Source organism: Macrobrachium nipponense, chromosome 11 (assembly GCF_015104395.2).
Source record: "Macrobrachium nipponense isolate FS-2020 chromosome 11, ASM1510439v2, whole genome shotgun sequence".
In the NCBI taxonomy this organism is placed as follows: Eukaryota; Metazoa; Arthropoda; class Malacostraca; order Decapoda; family Palaemonidae; genus Macrobrachium; species Macrobrachium nipponense.
Window position 1 is genome coordinate 52,804,677 of NC_061087.1, and position 20,532 is coordinate 52,825,208.

At 47.2% G+C, this 20,532-nt stretch overlaps 1 protein-coding gene across 2 annotated transcripts in view; it reads left to right on the forward strand.

The window, feature by feature from the left end:
- LOC135205894 (uncharacterized) overlaps positions 1–20,532 on the forward strand; it is a 330,705-nt gene that overhangs the window by 31,976 nt on the left and 278,197 nt on the right. For both annotated transcript variants that reach the window (XM_064237117.1, XM_064237116.1), the window contains exon 2: positions 19,936–20,479. In XM_064237117.1, the coding sequence (XP_064093187.1) occupies positions 19,952–20,479 (528 nt within the window). In that variant the 5' untranslated portion in view covers positions 19,936–19,951. The remainder of the gene's footprint in view (positions 1–19,935; positions 20,480–20,532) is intronic.

The window sequence follows — 20,532 nt, forward strand, 5'->3', positions numbered from 1 at the left end:
GTGTGTGTATGTATATATATATATATGTATTAGACCTTTTTCGTTCTGTTTACCGCATGGTAACAGAATTCTGTCCGAGTCTACAGCGGCATAGCACACATTATTTCCTCGGAAAACAAGATGATGTGCAAGAGATGCAGTCAATTAGCTCGCCGAGACGTCCCTTGCTCGATTATGAAGGGGACTCCTTCCGCTGCCAAATACGACAGCGCCGAGCGCGACGCTCGGCAGGGACGCTTGGATGGACGCACAACGTATGCTTCTTCAGACATTCGCCGAGAATCAGAGAATAGTAATGGATCTCAGGAAGGAGGAATTTTAGGAAGAAACAAATGAACAATCTTCTACAGTGTCTTCAAATTACTCCTGTTTAAGTGAAACGCAGCCTTATTAGGGAAGGAAACATGCTCGGTGAGGGAATGAAGGAATTGCAAGTTAGCCTTTTATATTTAGCAAATTCAGTTTCGCTTAAATATACCAGTTTGATGGATTTTGGTTTCTGCTCTATAATGATAGTAAACCTATTCTCTTTCGTAAGAATGGTTTCGGTAGGGGTGGCAACTCAGGCAGAGCAGTGCGAGAACGACGAACGTTCTCTGAGTCTGCTGTCACTAATGCGTAATAATGCCAGTGCTCAGTTCCATCTGATTGTCTGCCATGCGCAGTAGGTTACGTCTCTCTCTCTCCTGCGGGATTGACGGACTAACCGTATTTCTACCCTACAATCACGGCCTTAGCCTCAGGTTGAGGGGAATTCTAGCATACATGGCTGACATCTTCACTTTGCGAGAATTTTTTCATAAAAAAAAAAAAAAAAAAAAAAAAAAAGAAAAAAAAAAAAAAAAAAATATATAAAATAAATAAATAATATATATATATATGTGTAAATGTAGTATGTGTATATATATATGTATGTGTTCTATATATATATATATATAATATATATATATATATACTGATAGATATATTATATATATATATAATATACTTATATGTATAGATATATAAGTGTAATGTATATGTGTGTGTATGTATATATATATATAGTATTAGACCTTTTTTCGGTTCTGTTTACCGCATGGTAACAGAATTCTGTCCGAGTCTACAGCGGCATAGCACACATGATTTCCCTCGAAACAAGAATGATGTGCAAGAGATGCAGTCAATTAGCTCGCCGAGACGTCCCTTGCTCGATTATGAAGGGGACTCCTTCCGCTGCCAAATACGACAGCGCCGAGCGCGACGCTTGGATGGACGCACAACGTAATGCTTCTTCAGACATTCGCCGAGAATCAGAGAATAGTAATGGATCTCAGGAAGGAGACTTTTAGGAAGAAACAAATGAACAATCTTCTACAGTGTCTTCAAATTACTCCTGTTTAAGTGAAACGCAGCCTTATTAGGGAAGGAAACATGCTCGGTGAGGGAATGAATGAATTGCAGGGGATCATTTCCTCGCTAGAGAAGTTTGTTTTCCCTGAATAGACTGAAATTCACACCTCTCCAGTTTTTCCTGCAGAAAAACTGGAATAGCATAGATGATCTAGAAATGATTCTGAACATCTCTCATAGTCAAGATTCGTCTATAGGTGATGTCATGGCTCATAATCTCATAGAATTTGAATCTTGAAAGATTACTTTAGTCTTCAGAGACGTCCTCCCCGCGCAGGAGTTGGAACTCTCGGAGGGTCTCGCTCCCTCTGAGGAGAACGAAGACGCTATAGGTCGCACAGGCGGCCGTCGTCTTTGGTTCCTCGGAGGGGGACGCTTCTATCCGTTAGCTCCTTCTGCTTTGCAGTCGTCTCCTGGGCAATTGGAAGACTTTCCGCAGTAAAAGAGAGCTAAGATGTATGATGTATGGTCTCAGGGAGGGGGACGCTTCACGTCCTCTCTCTTTTCTACTGTGTTGCGATCTTCACTGGAGAGGACATCTTCCGATGAGTATGCTTTTGAGCGCTTCGGTCGCTCCTAAGATATATCCTTGGCGGTCCATGTGAGAAGGAGGAGGGCTTCCCCTCGCCCATCGTCTTCTCAAAGGATCAGCCTTTTGCCTGAGAAGGAATGTTCTCCATCGAAAAGGATGATTGTGTCTTAGCAACAACAACTTGTTTTGTTGATTGCAGTGAGAAAGGCAAAGCACATCGCGAGAGGAAGGATGATAGGCTGCCAATCAAGAGTCCAGGCAGTCCCTTCTCCTTCTCCTCGTTCCGCTCTTTCGCCAGTTGCCTTGCTCTCTAGATTTCATGCAGCTCTCCAGAGGTTGTCTAGAGAGCACGGTTACCATCTTCCCGAACGTGTGTCAGTTGAGAAGAAGAAGAGGTCTTGGTTCGATGGCTTCGAGCCTCTTTTGAAGAATAGTTCAGCCTGCGGCCCCTCAGTCTCCTCCTTCGCAATTGTTATCTTCGAAGGACGACTTGGCCTCATTCATGCCTCCACTCAAACGCGGTGTCTGAAGGATTTTCAAACCACTTAATCGTTGGTGAAGTCCCTGGAACTACTGGTGAATTTCGAAAAGTCACATCTGATTCCAACCCAATCCATCGTGTATCTGGGGATTCAGATGGATTCAGTGGCTTTTCGAGCTTTTCCGTCCCAGGGACGTCAGCAGCAAGGCTTAGACAAAGTGTTAGCCTTCCTAAGGAAAGATTCGTGCTCGTGAGGGAATGGATGAGTCTAACTGGGGACCATTTCCTCGCTGGAGAAGTTTGTCTCCTTGGGGAGACTGCACCTCAGACCGTTACAATTTTTTCTCAAGTACAATTGGAAAGAAAACAAGAATCTACACATGGTCTTGGAAATTTCAGGAGAGGTAAAACATCACTTGAAATGTTGGCTAGATCCAGTGTAGCTGTCGGAGGGCGTGTCTCTCAAGCTTCAGAGCCCCGACCTAGTGTTGTTCTCCGACGCGTCCACCACGGGATGGGGAGCATCATTAGGGGGAAAGAAGTGGCAGGCACCTGGATGAGGGGAACAGGTATCCTGGCACATAAACCTAAAGGAAATGGCAGCCATCTTTTTAGCTCTCCAGTTTCTCCAAGAAAAAGTCTCTCGTCGAATAGTCCAAGTCAACTCAGACAACACCACAGCTCTGGCGTACTTGAAGAAGTAGGGAGGAACACAGTCTCAGTCCCTTTTTGCTCTGGCAAAGGAGATCTTGCTGTGGGCAAGGGCACTGGACGTCATGATCCTTACGAAGTTTGTAGCATGAGTAGAGAATGTCTGGGCAGATCTCCTCAGCAGACGAGGTCAACTTCTGCCAACCGAGTAGACTCTGCGTCAGGAGGTATGCCAAGAGCTGTGGGGGTTATGGGGACGTCCGCTCGTGGATATCTTTGCGACGTCCAGAACGAAGAGGCTTCCACTGTACTTCTCCCCAGTACTCGACCCAGCTGCAGTGACGATAGACACACTTCTCTGGGACTGGACGGGGATGGACCTGTACGCCTTTCCCCGTTCAAGATCTTAGGGAAGTCATGAGAAAGTTTGCGGTGTCGGAAGGGACGAGAATGACTTTGTTCGCCCCGTTCTGGCCTGCAAGAGAGTGGTTCACAGAGGTCATGGCCTTTGCAGTAGACTTCCCGAGACGTTCCAGTAAGGACAGATCTACTCAGACAGCCCCACTTTGAGAGGTACCACAGAAGCCTCTTCGCTCTGAGTCTGACTGCATTCAGACTATCCAAAAGTTGGGCCAGAGCGAGAGGCTTTTATACGTCAATGGCGAAAGCTATCGCCAGTGCAAGAAGAGCGTTTTCCAACGCAGTGTACAATCGAAGTGGATAGTCTTCAGGAGTTGGTGCAAGAAGAACGGCATTTTCCTCCACCACGACCTGTGAGCCAGATTGCTGACTTCCTTTTCTGAGAAGGGATCTAAAACTTGCAGTCTCTACAATCAAGGGTTATAAGAGTGTGCTTTTAGTTGTCTTTAGGCACAGAGGCCTGGACTTGGCGGACAACAGAGACCTTCACGATTTCTTGAGATCTTTCGAAACGATGAAGGTTCAACACCCAAGTTGCCGTCTTGGAACTTGATGTAGTTCTGAAGTTCCTCATGTCCAGTCCATTCGAACCTATGCATGAAGTGCGAGCTTTTATGAATTTTTTTGTTGGTTCCATAACAATATGTCATAAAGGACATATGAGCTGTCACTTACGGGAGATGCAATTCTGTGTTGACCTCCCGTTACACGAAGGATGTCAATTCAACCTACAAGAGATCCTTTTCTCTTGGTTGTTCGTGTCTGCGGATACGTTGCTGGGATAGGGAGCCGACACTGATCCTTACACTAGGTGAGTGAAATTTTTAGTGTAACTCTCTTTAAATTAAGCGCTAACCCTCGTGTTAGGATCAGGTGATCGGGATCGGTGTTGTGCTCCTTAATTATGCTAATAGGCATAGGTATATGGTCATATGAGTGGATTAGCACCCATTGACAAATGCCAGTTAGGCTTTGCCGAGTAAGTGGATAAGACCCCATCGGCAAACCCACAAGAACTCTTACCCATAGGTCACATCCTCGCTGAGGCTCTTGAGACGAAGCAGACTCCTAAGCAATAGCTAGGAAGTCAACCCTCCGTCTGAAAAGATAGGAACCAAGGTTTATAAGAGGTCCTTCTGATAACTTGTGGTGTTTGGTCAGGAAGCCAAGGTTACCAGTGTCAAAGAATGCTTTGGCTTTTTTCTTGAGGGGCACCATCAAGGAAGTGCATTCATCCTGTCAAGACAGTGATATGAAAGTGTTGAAGGTGAATGCGCATGGACTGAGGGCTATTTCTACGTCAGTAGCCTTCCAAAAGAACATGGCACTCAATGACATCTTGAATGCCACATTTTGGCGTAGTAATTCAGTGTTTGCCTCTCACTACCTTCGGGAGGTGAGGATTACATACGAGAACTGCTACTCTTTGGGCCCATATGTTGCAGCAGACAATATAATTGGGACAGAGAATAGCACTCTTCCTATCTTTTAGAAAATAATATGTTATTTGGACTTTTTTAATTTTATTTCTTTTTATTTTTTATTTTTATTATGTTTATGTAGGTGTTTAGTTTTTTGTGTCTTGGGTAGGCCGCCTTAGGCGGACTTCCCTCCATTAGCCTTGGTTTTACGAAGTTTAACCAGATAGGCTAGGTCAGGTGGTAATGTTTTTGCTTCGCCCTCATAGTAGGGTAAAATGTTTTTGTCACAGGGCGGGTGGTCACGCCCCCATTGACAAATCATCTGGAGCGCACCAGCTACATAGGTCACGTCCTTGCTGGCACCTCCAGTGAAGCATTAACAGCATTCGGTGTCTAAACAACACCTATATGATCTGTCACATTGTGGTCACGCTCCCCGTGACAGTTCATTAGAGCGCACCAGCTACACAGGTCACGTCCTTGCTGGCACCTCTAGGAATGCAGTACCGAAATTGGAGGTCTATAATATAGGATCTAGTTGCATTGTGGTCACGCCCCCGTTGACAGATCCTCTAGAACTCAACAGCTTCACAGGTCACTACCTAGCTGGAGTCTCTAGTAAAGCAGAAGCAGACTTGGGTGACGGTACTCACGAAGTCAGCTATGCTAACAGTTAAGGAACCAAAATATCAATCATATATATGCAATTGTTTCCCAAAATCGAATCTGTCTCCCCCTTCCTCCAAAGGTGGGATTCAGCTATATATATATCTGGCAGGTAAGATTCATGAACAAAATGATATTGTTATGATACAATAAAGTTTGTTCATACTTACCTGGCAGATATATATAATCAAAGTGCCCACCCACCTCCCCTCAGGAGACAGTGGCACTAGAAAAATCTGACAGAAAATGGGAATGGTTCCTTACGCCCGCCTCCCAGCGGCGGGAATGGGTACTACCACCTGGCCCGACACTGCGTGTGCCGGGAGTTTTGGAAATTCTGTCGGACTTCGGAGAATACAGCTATATATATATATCTGCCAGGTAAGTATGAACAAACTTTATTGTATCATAACAATATCATTTTTCCTAACTACAAACCTGAGGTCCTTTACATATAGACCCACCTCATGCCACCCCTCACTGCATTTTTTGCATGGGCCTAAAGCAAAAGTGATTCTTACCTCTCAGGCGCGCGCACTGTCGGACAAGCAGTTAACTACCGTTCTCCCCTTGTTCGAAGCTTATGACCGTTCCAGCTGCCGCTAGCTACTTCATATTGTTAAAGGACCTCAGGTTTGTATAGTTTGGAAAAATGCAATTTTCGACAAATTGTCATATTTCTGAGGGACACCAAGAAGTTGGCCACTTCAACTATTAAAGGATATAGGGCCATGCTTTCATCGGTTTTCAAGCATAGAGGCCTCGACATTTCGTCAAATCAGGACATCAGTGACCTGATCAGATCCTGTAGTTCGTCCAAGATTTTCAAGCCTGAAGAAGTGGAATGGAACTTGGATGTAGTTTTAAGGTGGCTCAATGGCCCCCAATTCGAACCATTGAATTCTGCAACATTGAGGGACGTAACTAGTAAGACACTATTCCTAGTCGCCTTATAGCCACAGCGGGAAGAGTAAGTGAGTTGCAGGCGATGGGTAAGGAAGTAGGTTTCGCCCAGGGCGATGCTGTTTATTCTTATGTAACAGACTTCTTTGCTAAAAATGAGGATCCTTTGAATCCTTGGCCCTGTTCTTCCAAGATAAAGAACCTAACGGACTTAGTCAGGTTGGAAGATGTGGAACGTACATTGTGTCTGGTCAGAGCCATCAGACACTACCTGACTAGGACAGAAACTGTGAGAGGAGAGTCGAGCCGACTCTGGTGCTCGGTGAAAGACCCGTCTCGGCCTCTTTCAAAGAATGCAGTGTCCTTTTTCCTGAGGAGTTTGATCTGAGAAGTGCATGCCCAAACTCAGGAACATGCTCGTAGGGTGCTGAAAGTGAAGACGCATGAGATTCGTGCAGTATTAACGTCTTTGGTTTTCAGACAGAACATGTCTCTATCCTCCATTATGCAAACAACATTCTGGAGGTCGAAATTGGTGTTTGCATCGCACTATTTGAAGGAGATGGAAACTATTTACGAAAACTGCTTTAGATTGGAACTGTTGTCAGTAGCGGGAATGGTGTTGGGAGAGAAAGCATAGGGGGACTCTGTTTTTTCCCTCTACTATCTCCTCGCCTTGAATTTGAGGTTTGTTCCTATTGGAACAAACCTCAAATTCAAACAAACCTCGGTCCTTTAACTATAGGAAGGTACTTAGCGTCAGCTGAACCGGTCGTAAGTTTCAAACAAGGGGGTTCGGGTGTAAACTACTTGTCCGGCAGTTGGCAGCCAGCCCGACTGTGAGGAGAGGAGTCACTTTGCTTTCGGCTGTGTTGGTGGTTAGACGTGTTGCTCGCCTCTCAGCCCGCCTCTCGTCGTATGCTTTGTTTTCTTCACTGCGTGAAGGCTTTTCTCTTTCCCTCTTCCTGTGTGTGTATGTGCAAGGCTAGACGTAAGTACGTGTCTGTTTTGTATATTCAATACGGTGAATTTTGTGAATTGCAATGGATTCTCGAGAGCTGGAGAGAGAGAGAGAGAGAGAGACCCCCCCCCCCCCCATCATCATCATCATCCGCAGATTGTTCCCTGGTGTGGAGGGCCGTAAGTGTGGGGCCTTCCGGTCCTCTGTAGAGGTTGATCCTCACGAACTTTGTACTCGGTGTCGAGGGCGAGAATGCTCTCGCACTGAGCCATGTGATTTATGTGTTGTTTGGTTGGGGGAGCAGTGGGAGCGCTATGGGGGGAGGAAGAAGCCGCGTAAGCCGGCCAAGGAGTCATCGGAGGGTTCTCCCGTTACTCCTTTGGTTACGGACACGTCTTCTTCTTTTCTCCCTCCATCGCAGTTCCCTCGTATGGCTCCTTCCCCTTTTGGGGAGGGAGGTATCTTGTTCCTTCTCCTCTCTCGATCAGTTGAGCGTGGAAGATGGGGCTAGGTACCCTGATGTCCAGTTGTATTCGGGATCGTCTGTTCACTCGGGGTGGGATCTGTCCCCCCTCGGGCGAGGAGAGATCCCCCCTCTTACTAACCCGACTCGGTTTCCTTCCTCAGATTTGCTTGCCACGGAGGACAATCTCGGCCGGGCCTGGTACTCGCTGGGGCTCCAAGGGACACTGAGTGTGCAGGGGCTGCTGAGTCATCTAACGAGAGGGACCATGCTGGTAACTCACGGCCCGGCCACCACGACAACCGCGACTGTGTCCACGCCTGGCTATTCTGCTCTGCCTCACCTGGTGTATACCCAGCACGTAGCCATGGTTAGCCCGACAGCTGCTGTGCAGGCGCCGCTGCCGGAGGTGAAGAGGTTTGCCTTGTCGCTGCCGCCTGGGTTTGCCGCTCTTGCTCCAGCCCCTGACTTCTTCCGGTGTCCCAAGAGCTCTCCACTGGACCTGCCTCCAGTACAGAGGATGCCGATGGTTCCTGCCCCGCCTCCTATTCCTGACTTGCCTGCCGCTCCAGTTCCAGTACCAGTTCCTGCCGCCGTTGTTCCTGCCTGTGGTGTTGCTACTCCCACCCCAGGTCCTTCCGGACAGGTGCGGTCGGGCCCTGTTGCTTCGGCTACTGCCCCGGCTCTGTCCTGAGGAAGCTGATGAAGAAGAAGAAGAGGAGGAAGGTGTCGTCGTCGTCTTCTTCGTCGTTGTCTGCCGCCGCTTCCCCTTCATCTTCTAAGGCCCCACAGCCGAAGAAGAAGAAGGTAGCCTCCTCCCCCCCCCTTAAGAAGGCTCGCCCTGAGACTTCTAATGGTCCGTCCCACTCCGGTGGGACGGTTGGGACTTCCGCTGGTCATCTTGTTCCTTCGGGAACGGGGCCCGTCTCTCCTTCCGCAAGTAAGAAGAAGATGGGGACCGGGAGAGCGCCGTCTAACACTGGTACCTCTTCGCCTGGCGCCAGAGGTTCTGCCATGGCGCTGGGTACCATCTCGGCCTTTCGCTCGCGAGAGGTACCGAGTGTACGGTCACCTGCAGGTGACTGTGCAGCCAAGACCCAGGCATCTGAGTCCGCTCGACGCCAGGATCCAGGCACGGAGCGGAAGACTGGCGGGAGTCGTCCAGGCGACTCCCACCAGACCAGCGATCGCTCTCATGGCGATCCACCGGTACCCAGGGTTGATGCGACGCTCCCAGACCGGCCGCAGGCTGAGGCGAGGAAGCGGTCCCCTCGGTCCAAGTGGCGTGACGCTCCATGAGGACAGGCCTCGCTCCCACCGTGACAGTGGACTCTGCCGGTCCCCTGACCGCCGCTCCTACCGGGACCGGGCGGAGAGGGGGACCAGCAGCAGCTCTCCCCCAGCACACCGGTTCTGACGGTGGGCGAGGGGGGAGTGTCAGGTCTACCTCTCCTATCCCTTCAACTTCCTTGGGCTACACCGGGAAGAGCGAGGCGACCAGGAGTGATCGCGAGGGGCGCGCTCCTCGCGATCCCGCCACGATGCCCTACAAACCTGGCACGGTCCTAGGACCGACCAGATCGTAGGCGCAAGTGACAGGAGGAGACCATGAGGGGTCTGTTGCGGTTCCTCCTCTGGAAGGAGGAGGGTCTCGGGAGGCATTCTCACTGGAGGGGCTTGATGGTCCATCTCCGCAGGACGCGGTCACTCCTGAGATCCAGAGGTCGTTCGGGTAGGTTATTGCGCTGATCCGTCAGCACAATGACCTCGGGGAAGGATTGCTGCTCCCACCTTCCGAGCCTACATCGGGTTTGGAGTCGTTCTGGGGACCCAAAAAGAAACCCAGGACGACGGTGGGCCTGCCGCGATCAGCCTTGGCCGACAGTGTGCTTAGCCAAGTGGACGCTCTTGTCTCCGGACAGGAGGGTTCGCTTCGGTCCGGCAGGTCGACCAAGCTCCTTCCCCCACCTCTACCGCGACAGAGGCGCTTTTACGTGCCATCAGAGGACCCTCTGCCGCCCAAACAGGTTAACCCGGAATTAGCTAAGTTAACTCCGGGGGTGTCTCTGCAGCAGCTCCTGTCGGAGAACCTCTGGTTCTCGCAGCAAGAGGCACTTGCCTTGGAATCTACCGCAATGGCAGCAATCCAAGCAGTCTCATGGCTAGACCTGTGGTCCCTCACAGTGTCTAAAGCCGCGGCCTCCTCGGGAAACATTACTCCTGAAGGGGACCCGGCTTTCATGAGACTGTGCCAGTCTGGAGGTAGGGCCATCTCCTACCTGGCCCACCAGACGGCTAACCTGTGGGCCAACCTGGTGCTGAGGCGTAGGGGCGCTGTCCTCGCTTGAGTCACCAGGGCGGGTGGGAGAGAGGCGGCCTTGGGTCTTCGCAACGGACTGGTGCGGAGTACCTCCTCTCTCTTCCCCAGAGAGATGGTGGACGCTGTGGTGGAACAACGGCGCACTGATGAAAGTGACCGTCTAGTCCACCAGGCAGTCTCGAAGGTGGCTGGGGAACCTCGAACAACTGTGGTAAAAGATCGTTCACTGTACAGGGTCCTTTAGCTTGGAATAAGCTACCAACAGCTATAAAAACAATAGTTAATATCAGTTCTTTCAAATCAGCGCTAAGGAAACCTTTTTTGCCGATAGGCTGATAACGCTTTATATGGTAACATCACTGCATTATCCAGAATTGTAACAATGGAAGGGCAACTTTGTAAATCATAATGATGCCTATTTACACACGTAAGTAAAATTATACATAATATTATACTATCTATTGCAGGGCTACGTTTTATTTTGTATTTTTAAGATGTTCAATCAGGTTTGTTGTATATAGGAAACTGTGAGTAATGTAACTCATGCATTGAAATACATTTTATCCTTTGTAAGATACAGAATAGCCAATGTAAATATTGGAAATAAAGCTTATTATTATTATTATTATTATTATTATTATTATTATTATTATTATTATTATTATTATTATTATTATTATTATTATTATTATTATTATTATTACTGTCTGTTAACAAGGGCTGTACTGATCATTGCCATTGGAAACTTCTTTACCAAAACTAACACTAGGAACAGAACTGTTTTGACTTGCCCCTCTGATACCTTTGTTAAAGGATCCATCAGATGATACCTGGTGAACTCGTGATCTTACCTTCTGTCATGTAATTTTTACGTTCTGCCCAAGTTGGGCTCCTTCCAATTTTAGGAGTATTACCAGTACGATACAGCTTATGGGTTAATGCATAGTTATCAGTCAAGTCAGTGGCTTCATCCACAGTGGTATTTACATCATGTTCATCCAAATAAGTTTTAATAAGTGGTTGAAGACTATCCTTAAATAGCTCAAGCAAGATAATATCCTGAAGCTTTCTGAAATCTCCATTTACTTCTCGAGCATTGTCCACCTATCATACCACAGGTGTTGTTCCCTTGCACGCTCCATATGTGTTTGACATTCTCATTTTACCCAACTTCTAAATTTCTCTCTTTACCTCTCTGGTACCAACTCATAAAATTTCAAAACTTCAGATTTTACTTTCTCATAATCCTTAAAATCTTCTAAAGACAAGGCAGCAAGCACTTCTCAAGCCTTTCCTGTAAAGGAGGTTTGAACCAACATGCTCCATGACATTTTTGGTCATTAACATTCTGCTACTTTTCAAATGTAATAAAAATGCAACTACCTCAGTTACAATAAAAATGGGTATACATACTTTTTACTACATTGTCTACTTGAAAAGTCATGGGTACTTCTTTAGACTTTCCTTTTACTTCAAGTTTCTTTAACTCTAATTCTATCCTCTTTTGGTTCAGTTTCTAACCTAATTATTTCTAATTGAACCTTCATCTGTTCTACACTCGTCCCTTCGTAACCTATAGTCAATGGGTTTGACTATAGGCTGGTCTGAGGACAGACATCTAGATGTATTTCAAGGTGTTAAGGTTAGGTTTCCCAGGTGTGTCTGCTACATATTGTATATTGGAATCTGTTGCCTTTTGAACCATTCAGAACATGCTCTTTGTAAAGAAGTTGCTATGAAAAATTCATAGTAGTCTTAGACACAGCGAGAGCGCCACAATCTTAGATAGGTAGAATATTTTTTGGTTTAGGCCCTTACTTACGACAGTATCTTTATTTAGCCTGGAGTCACTAGGGCTTGAGGAACTTGAACCCTTGACAGTCCAGTACTGACTTAAGAATTGTTGGAACTGCACTAAAAGGATTAAACATGATGTTAAGGTTCTCTGTATTGTGATACGGAAATCAGAGCTTTCAAAAAGTAGGAATGTAATGACCTTTTTATTAGGTCTTTGGTTAAGGACTTCCATGCTAATTTCTATGCTTAATGGAAGGTAAGCCACTGAGCATGTAAGCTATGGCTACAACTTTTAAATGTGATTACTAATCTGTGGATAAGATATTGAAGTCACTCAGTGGCATGGTAATCTTGTAGTATTTGCTTTGGTTCATCTTCATGGTGTGAAGATTAAATACAATTATTGTGGAGCATTAACTCAGTTTTTGTGGGAGATATTATGTCCTGAATCAGTAGGTAGCCTTTTTTGGCCTACTGCTTTTTAAAATATGGTTGTGGTTTTTGGGAAGCTTGGAGGTACTCTGTGCTGAGTATTAGAAGTATGCTGTACCTTTTTGTATGTATTTGTTAATTATACATAGGTGCTCTGCAGGGTTTGGCAAAGTAACCCTACACCTGCTTTTCCTAAAGGGGGCCACCCTCCGAAGATATCTGAGCTATCTTTATGATGAGGATATCTTACCTGAGTGACAATCCTCCTAAGGCAGCAGTAGTAGCCGATGGATTGAATTCACTGAGTAAACAAACACTTGTTTTGTATAAATGATTTTGTTACTAAGTAGCCTTTAAAGAGACTAATATCCACTTTGCCTATCTCCTTTTTCAAAAGTGCGAATCAGCTAGCTATATAATGGAGAGGTAATGTTCATTTAAAAAATATATTTATTACTAATTATATAAATTTTCTTCCCTACCTCCCCACATTCAAAGTGGACAGAAGTTCTATACTGACCAGCATCAAGTGGTGAGGGGTGGGGAAAATTAATGGATAGGAAATGGATATTCATAGAAAACCAAGTGTTCTTGCTTTATGTTTCAATCTGTCAAACTACCTCTGGCGTGGAAGTAAAATCTGTATAATGAAGAGGTAATTATTAAAAAGAAAATTAATACTAAATTAAGTTTTGTTCATGCCACTTACCTGACAGATATATATATAGCTGTATTTTCTGACGTCCGACAGAAATTTCAAAACTCGCGGCACACGCAGTGGGGCGGCCAGGTGGGTAGTACCCATTCCCGCCACTGGGAGGCAGATATCAGGAACCATTCCCATTTTCTATTCATATTTTTTCTGTCGCCGGTCGGTAAACATCTGTTTACAGACCTCTGCTCAGGATTTTTTGGAATTGACTCGCTTTTAAGTATCTGATTGATTTTTTTGGTATTGAATTGGATTGTTGAATTGGCATGCGCGATAGTGGACCGTTTTTTGATTTTGGATTAACTTTTCTATATAAGATATGTCTGGATCAAGTGTTGTGAGTTTCAGAGTGTGTGTGAGGGCTGATTGTAAGGTGAGGCTACCGAAAGCATCGGTAGACCCTCACACAGTATGTATGAGTTGTAGGGGGCTTAATTGTTTGATTGATAATCGGTGCAATGAATGTGAGAAATTGACCGATGATGATTGGAGAGTATATGAGTCCTATCGCCTTAAATTGGAGCGCGATAGGATCAGAAGGTCTTCCTCCAGGAGTGGTTCTTCCAAAGGTAAGGCTAACATCTCTCCTGCATTAACACCTGTAGTGTTTACAACCCCTAAACCTGTGTTGCCTTCGGGCTCTGATTCTGTGTCGGGAGAAGCGAATGCTCTCTCTCTGATTTTGGAGTCTCTTCGCACTCTGGAGACCAAAGTGAAAGCCTTAGAAACTGGCTCGGTGCAAGTGTGTGATCGTGCCCCCAGTGTTGTGGAGGGGGCGTCAGATCGGCCCCATAATGCCTCTAGGCCTAGACCTCTATCAGACTCCCAAGACCCAGGGAGTAGGTATGTCGAAAGCCGCAAGAGGGTTACGGGGGCTTCCCACCGATCTGGCGTCCCTTCGGCAGGCCCTGTAGCAAAGACCCAGGCTGCCAAGGAGCGCGCACGAGCGCGCGTCCTGAAAGAGTGCTTTTCGTCCTCCGAAGCGTCCTCCCCGCGCAAGGGGTGGAGCGCTCGGAGAGACTCTCGTCCTTTGAAAAGGACGTTTCGTGCGGAGGACGCTTCACGTCCTCTTTCGCCGCTTTCGTCGGAAGACGCGGAGGACGCGTTTCCGCCTCAGAAGAGAGGTAGGATCTCCTCCGATGAGGACGCTAGGTTGCGTGCACGGGGCGTATACCTGAGAAGCAGGTAGCTGTACCTGTGAGAAGGAAGGAGGCGTCCCCCTCGCCCCTCGTCTTCTCACAGGATCAGTCCTGCTTCCTCTGTTCATTCTTCCCCAACGAAGAACATTCTTTTGTCCCTTCAGGACCAGCTATCCTCGCTTATGGCTCAGAGGACTCGCCCAGCAGCAGTCGAGCCTAAGCGGAGGAAGGACCTTAGACTGCCTGTCAAGAGGACTAAGCAGTCTCCTTCTCCTTCACCTACTTCGTCTCGTTCGCCGATCGCTTCTCCTTCGGCGATTCGCCGATCTCGTTTGTCCTCTAGAAGGACGTTACGTCAGGACGCTTTTGAGGAGGACGCTCTGTACGAGGACGTTCGGCAGGACGCTCGTCAGGACGCTTCGTCAGGACGCTTGTCAGGACGCTTGTCAGGACGCTTAGGCAGGACGTTCGTCGGAGGACGCTTCGGTCAGGACGCTAGGCAGGACGTTCGTCAGGACGCTTGCCAGGACGCTAGACAGGACGCTCGGCAGGACGCTCGTCAGGACGCTTGGCAGGAAGCTCGCCAGGACGTTCAGGCCGCCTTTCAAGACGTTTTTGGGGATTCTGACCAAGAAGTCGTACCCCCAGACGCTATTTTACGCGCACAGGCAACGGTATGCCAGCGAAGAAGAAATGTAAGGACGCCTCTCGGGCAGGTGAGACTGCTGCGGAAGGCGCTGAGGACGCTCGTCCTCCTCAGGACGCTCTACCTTCATCGAGCAGTAAGCGTCATAAAGAAGACAGCCGAAATAAGGCTGCCTCTAGCAAGGATAGGGGTCCTTTGATCAAGCCAAGACCTGACATTAGGACGCCCTCTCCTGACAACGGTCTCCTCTTCCGTTTAGAGAAGAAGGAGAGCTAAGTAGTTCGGCTGAATCGGTGAAGAGGACCTGCTGCAGCCCCGTCTATCTCGGACTATAAAGTCCTCGTACGACTCTTTGCGTTCTTCTTTTGAAGACAAATTTCAGCCCGCAGCTCCCAAGTCTCCTCCTTCGCAGTTTTCTTCTTCATCTAAAACTGGAAAACCCCCGGAGTTTGTAGAGATGAAAACTTCTCTCTCAACGAAACGTGCTTTTAAAAAGCTCCAGGATTGGATGGTACGAAGGAGAGACCAAGGCAAGACGACCTTCGCCTTGCCTCCAACTAGACTTAGTGGAAAAGGGGGCATTTGGTATAGAACCAAAGGATGAGTGGGAGTTCGTATCCCTTCTTCGGCTCAAGGAGATTTCTCCAGCCTAGTGGATTTGCAGAGGAGGTCGCTTTACCCTCTGCTAAGGTAACCTGGACCTCGTCGGAGACTGACCATCATTTGAAGGGTCTGCTCAGGACGCTGGAAGTGTTCAACTTCCTTGACTGGTGTTTGGGAGTTCTGGATCTGCAAGCGAGAAGCCCAGAATCTCTCAGTCTGGGGGAGCTGTCCAGCGTGTTAGCATGTATGGACAAAGCCGTCAGGGATGGTTCGGAGGAGCTCGTATCTCATTTTGGAACGGCTTTATTAAAAAAGAGAGCTTTGCTGTGCAACTTCACAGCTCGTTCGGTGACTCCAGCTCAGAAAGCGGATTTGCTGTTTTCGCCTCTTTCGAACCATCTCTTCCCCCAGACTTTGGTAAAGGACCTGACGAACAGCTTACAAGAGAAGGCAACTCAGGACCTTTTGGCCCAGTCTACAAGACGGTCAGCCGTACCTTCAACCTCTTCAGCTGCGGTTCGACCGCCGAAGAAAGTTAAGCCCTTTCGTGGGGCTCCCCCTCGAGAGCAGCTCCTCGAGGGAGAGGGTTTTCACGAGGAAGAGCTTCCTTTAAGCCAAAGCCTTCCAAGTGAGAAGCATGTCCTTCAGACACCAGTCGGAGCCAGACTGAAGTTTTTTGCGGGAGCGTGGAGAGAGAGGAGACACGGACTCTTGGTCCCTCAAGATCGTGGAGCAGGGGTACAAGATCCCCTTTATAGATCTTCCTCCTCTTGCTACGACTCCCAGAGACCTTTCTCCATCCTATCAGGGAGAAAAGAAGAAAGTATTGTTCGATCTCCTTCAGCAGATGATCGACAAAAGAGCGGTGGAACAAGTCGCGGACCTGGGGTCTCCAGGTTTTTACAACAGAATCTTCCTAGTACCGAAGCAGTACGTCATGTTGGCGTCCAGTTCTAGATGTAAGCAGGCTCAATCTTTTCGTGGAAAAGAACAAATTCACGATGGAGACGCCTCATTCTGTTCTGGGAGCATTGAGACCGGGCGACTGGATGGTGTCCTTAGACTTGCAGGACGCGTACTTTCACATCCCGATCCACCCTCTTTCAAGAAAGTATCTAAGGTTTGTCTTAGACAACAAAGTATGGCAGTTCAGAGCTATGTGCTTCGGACTGACCACGGCTCCGATGGTGTTCACAGTAGTAATGAAGAACGTAGCGAGGTGGCTACACTCTTCGGGAATAAGAGTTTCCCTGTACCTTGACGACTGGCTGATCAGTAGGCGTCGTCGAGAGAGAAGTGTCTGAAGGACTTGCAGTTCACTTTAGCCTTAGCGAAGTCCCTGGGACTTCTGGTCAACCTCGAAAAGTCGCATCTGACCCCAACACAGTCCATCGTGTATCTGGGGATTCAGATGGATTCAGTGGCTTTTCGAGCGTTTCCGTCCCAGGAACGTCAGCGGCTAGGCTTAGAAAAGATCTCAGCCTTTCTAAGGAAAGAGACTTGCTCGGCGAGGGAATGGATGAGTCTGCTGGGGACCATTTCCTCGCTAGAAAGGTTTTGTTTGTTTCCTTGGGAAGACTGCACATCAGGCCTCTCCAATTTTTCCTTGCGGACGAGTGGAAGGCCAAGGACGATCTCAATGCCATATTGAGAATATCGCTTCCAATCAAGAACCACCTAAGATGGTGGTTGGACCCTCAGAAGCTTCAAGAGGGCGTGTCCCTAAGTCTTCTGAGCCCCGACCTAGTGTTGTTTTCAGACGCTTCCATCACAGGATGGGGAGCAACACTAGGGGGGAAGGAAGTGTCAGGCTCCTGGAGAGGGGAACAGGTAGCCTGGCATATAAATGTCAAAGAACTGGCAGCAGTATTTCTGTCCCTGCAGTTCTTCGAAAAGAGTTTGGAGAACAAGATTGTTCAGATAAACTCGGACAATACCACAGCACTCGCTTATTTAAAAAACCAGGGAGGAACACACTCCAGAACGTTTGTTTTCCCTAGCGAGAGAGATTCTGCTGTGGGCAAAGAGAAAAAAGGTGACTATCCTGACGAGATTCATTGCAGGAGTGCAAAACGTCAGGGCAGACCTTCTCAGTCGTCGGGACCAAGTCCTACCGACGGAATTGACCTTGAACGAGGACGTTTGTCGAGACCTGTGGATGTTGTGGGGACGTCCACTGGTCGACTTATTCGCAACGTCAAGGACCAAGAGACTTCCTCTTTACTGCTCCCCGGTCCTGGATCCAGAAGCAATCGCGGTAGACGCTTTGCTTTGGAATTGGACGGGCCTAGACTTATACGCCTTCCCACCATTCAAGATTCTGGGGGAAGTCATGAGGAAGTTTGCGGCCTCGGAAGGGAGCGATGGGTTAACCCCTGATCGCTCCGATGTGGCCAGCGAGAGAATGGTTCACAGAGGTCATGTCTTTCCTTGTAGACTTTCCAAGGACATTGCCCTGGAGGAAAGATCTACTCAAACAGCCTCACTTCGAAAGGTTTCACCAAAACCTCTCCGCTCTGGGTCTGACTGCGTTCAGACTATCGAAAAGTTGGCCAGAGCGAGAGGTTTTTCGAAAGCAGCTGCGAGAGCAATCGCACATGCGAGACGTGCTTCCACAAGAGCTGTTTACCAATCGAAGTGGGCTTCCTTCAGGGCATGGTGTAAAAAGGAGGGAGTTTCCTCTTCCTCGACCTCTAGTGAACCAGATAGCTGATTTTCTGCTCTTTCTCAGGAATGTCAGAAATTAGCGGTCCCTACCATCAAGGGATATAAAAGCATGTTGTCAGCGGTTTTTAGGCACAGAGGCCTCGACCTGTCTGACAACAAGGATATTCATGACCTTTTAAAGTCTTTCGAGACCTCGAAGGTTCTTCAAATTAGACCTCCATCATGGAACCTGGATGTAGTCCTTAAATTCCTTATGTCGAGCACTTTCGAACCGCTTCAGACAGCGTCTCTTCGAAACCTGACAAGGAAGGCTCTTTTCCTAACTTCTCTTGCGACGGCTAAGAGAGTTAGTGAAATTCAAGCGTTTAGCAAGTTAATGGGATTCAAAGGGGACAATGCTGTCTGCTCGTTGAACCCAACTTTCTTGGCGAAGAATGAAAATCCTTCGAACCCTTGGCCGAAGACTTTCGAGATCAAGGGTATGTCAAGTCTGGTGGGCCAAGAACCAGAGAGAGTCCTGTGCCCGGTCAGGGCTCTCAAGTTCTACGTGCATAGAACGAAAGAGGTAAGAGGTCCCTCAGGTAACCTCTGGTGCTCTGTGAAGAGACCAGAGTTACCTTTATCGAAGAATGCTGTTGCTTTCTTTCTAAGGGACACCATTCGGGAGGCTCATTCATCTTTCCAGAAGACTGATTTGAGCCTCTTCCGAGTAAAAGCGCACGAAGTCGAGCCGTCGCTACCTCTCTTGCCTTCCAAAAGAACATGTCAATCAAGGACATCCTTGATTGCACCTTTTGGAGGAGTAACTCCGTCTTCGCCTCACATTACCTAAGGGATGTGAGAACGATTTATGACGATTGTAATGCACTGGGGCCGGACCATACGTTTCTGCGGACACAGTATTGGGGTCCGGAAGTAGCTCTTTCCCTATCCCTTAGTTAGGTTTAAGTTAGGTTATTGTGTTTTTAGGTTGTGGTGAGTCTTATGTGAAGATCTCCCATCCTTTAGTTAGTTTTAAGGGGTTTTTGTGAATAGTTGGTCAGGTGGTGGTCAGTTGCTTCGTTGCCCTCATTTGTATGGCCTCGATGGTCTTGTCACGCTGAGGTCTCGCACCCGTTGACAGATCATCCAGAGCGCACCAGCACTACAGGTCTCCACCTGGCTGGCAACTCTGTGATTAAGCAAAAGCAGCCTTACGTGACAGTAATCACATAGTCTACTTTGCAAACAGGTAAGGAACCAAGATGTATATCATCTACTTAATTCAAGTTTCCTAAAAATCCTATTCTGTCTCTTCCCACCATCCGAAGGTGGGATTCAGCTATATATATATCTGTCAGGTAAGTGGCATGAACAAAATGTTATTGTTATTATACAATTAAGTTTGTTCATACTTACCTGGCAGTATATAATAATTAAAGTGCCCGCCCTCCTCCCCTCAGGAGACAGAGACATTAATAAAAATATGAATAGAAAATGGGAATGGTTCCTGATATCCGCCTCCCAGCGGCGGGAATGGGTACTACCACCTGGCCGCCCACTGCGTGTGCCGCGAGTTTTGAAATTTCTGTCGGACGTCAGAAAATACAGCTATATATATATCTGCCAGGTAAGTATGAACAAACTTAATTGTATAATAACAATAACATATTTGTATTTTTGTTAAGATATGTTAAGGATAGACTGTATTAGATCCAACAGTAATTTTAATGTTAATCTTGTTTTGCAGCCTCTTAACATAGAATATGAGGTCAAATGCTTATTACATCAGATGCCATAGAAGTCAGCTTTCTACCCAACAGTCCTTTGTAAATGGAGCAAGTTTTAAGAGCTATAGTGATCTGAGGAGTTCAGGTAACATTATTCCAAGTAATACTGGAAGTCCTGTTTGTGAAGGTTATCTAAAAAGTAGTGGTTTGTTGGCAAGTTTGAATAAAAGCCCAGAAAATAAGAAGTTTTGCAAAAGGGAAAATTCAACCTTTTCCCTTATTCAGGGGGTGTTGAAAGGTATTGTAAATTCAGGATCAAACTTAGCAAAATCCATGAAATCAGTGATTTTTGCCAGTGGTAAGAGACAACCTTTTCAAGGAAGGATGCAAGCTGTTAGTCTTGCCACAAAAAAGAATTGTGATAAGGAAAATGTGATTCCTAGGATTGTGCCATATACCTTCGGAAACCTAAGACATTTTCAGAGATATTTCCTCAGAAATGAAGATATGTTGGTTGATCATGACTCATCTTTCAAACATCAGACATCAACTCCTTGTAGTACAGTAAGTTTCTTTAGTTAATTTTATTCTGTTGATGTTCTAGTAGTGTATGTTCC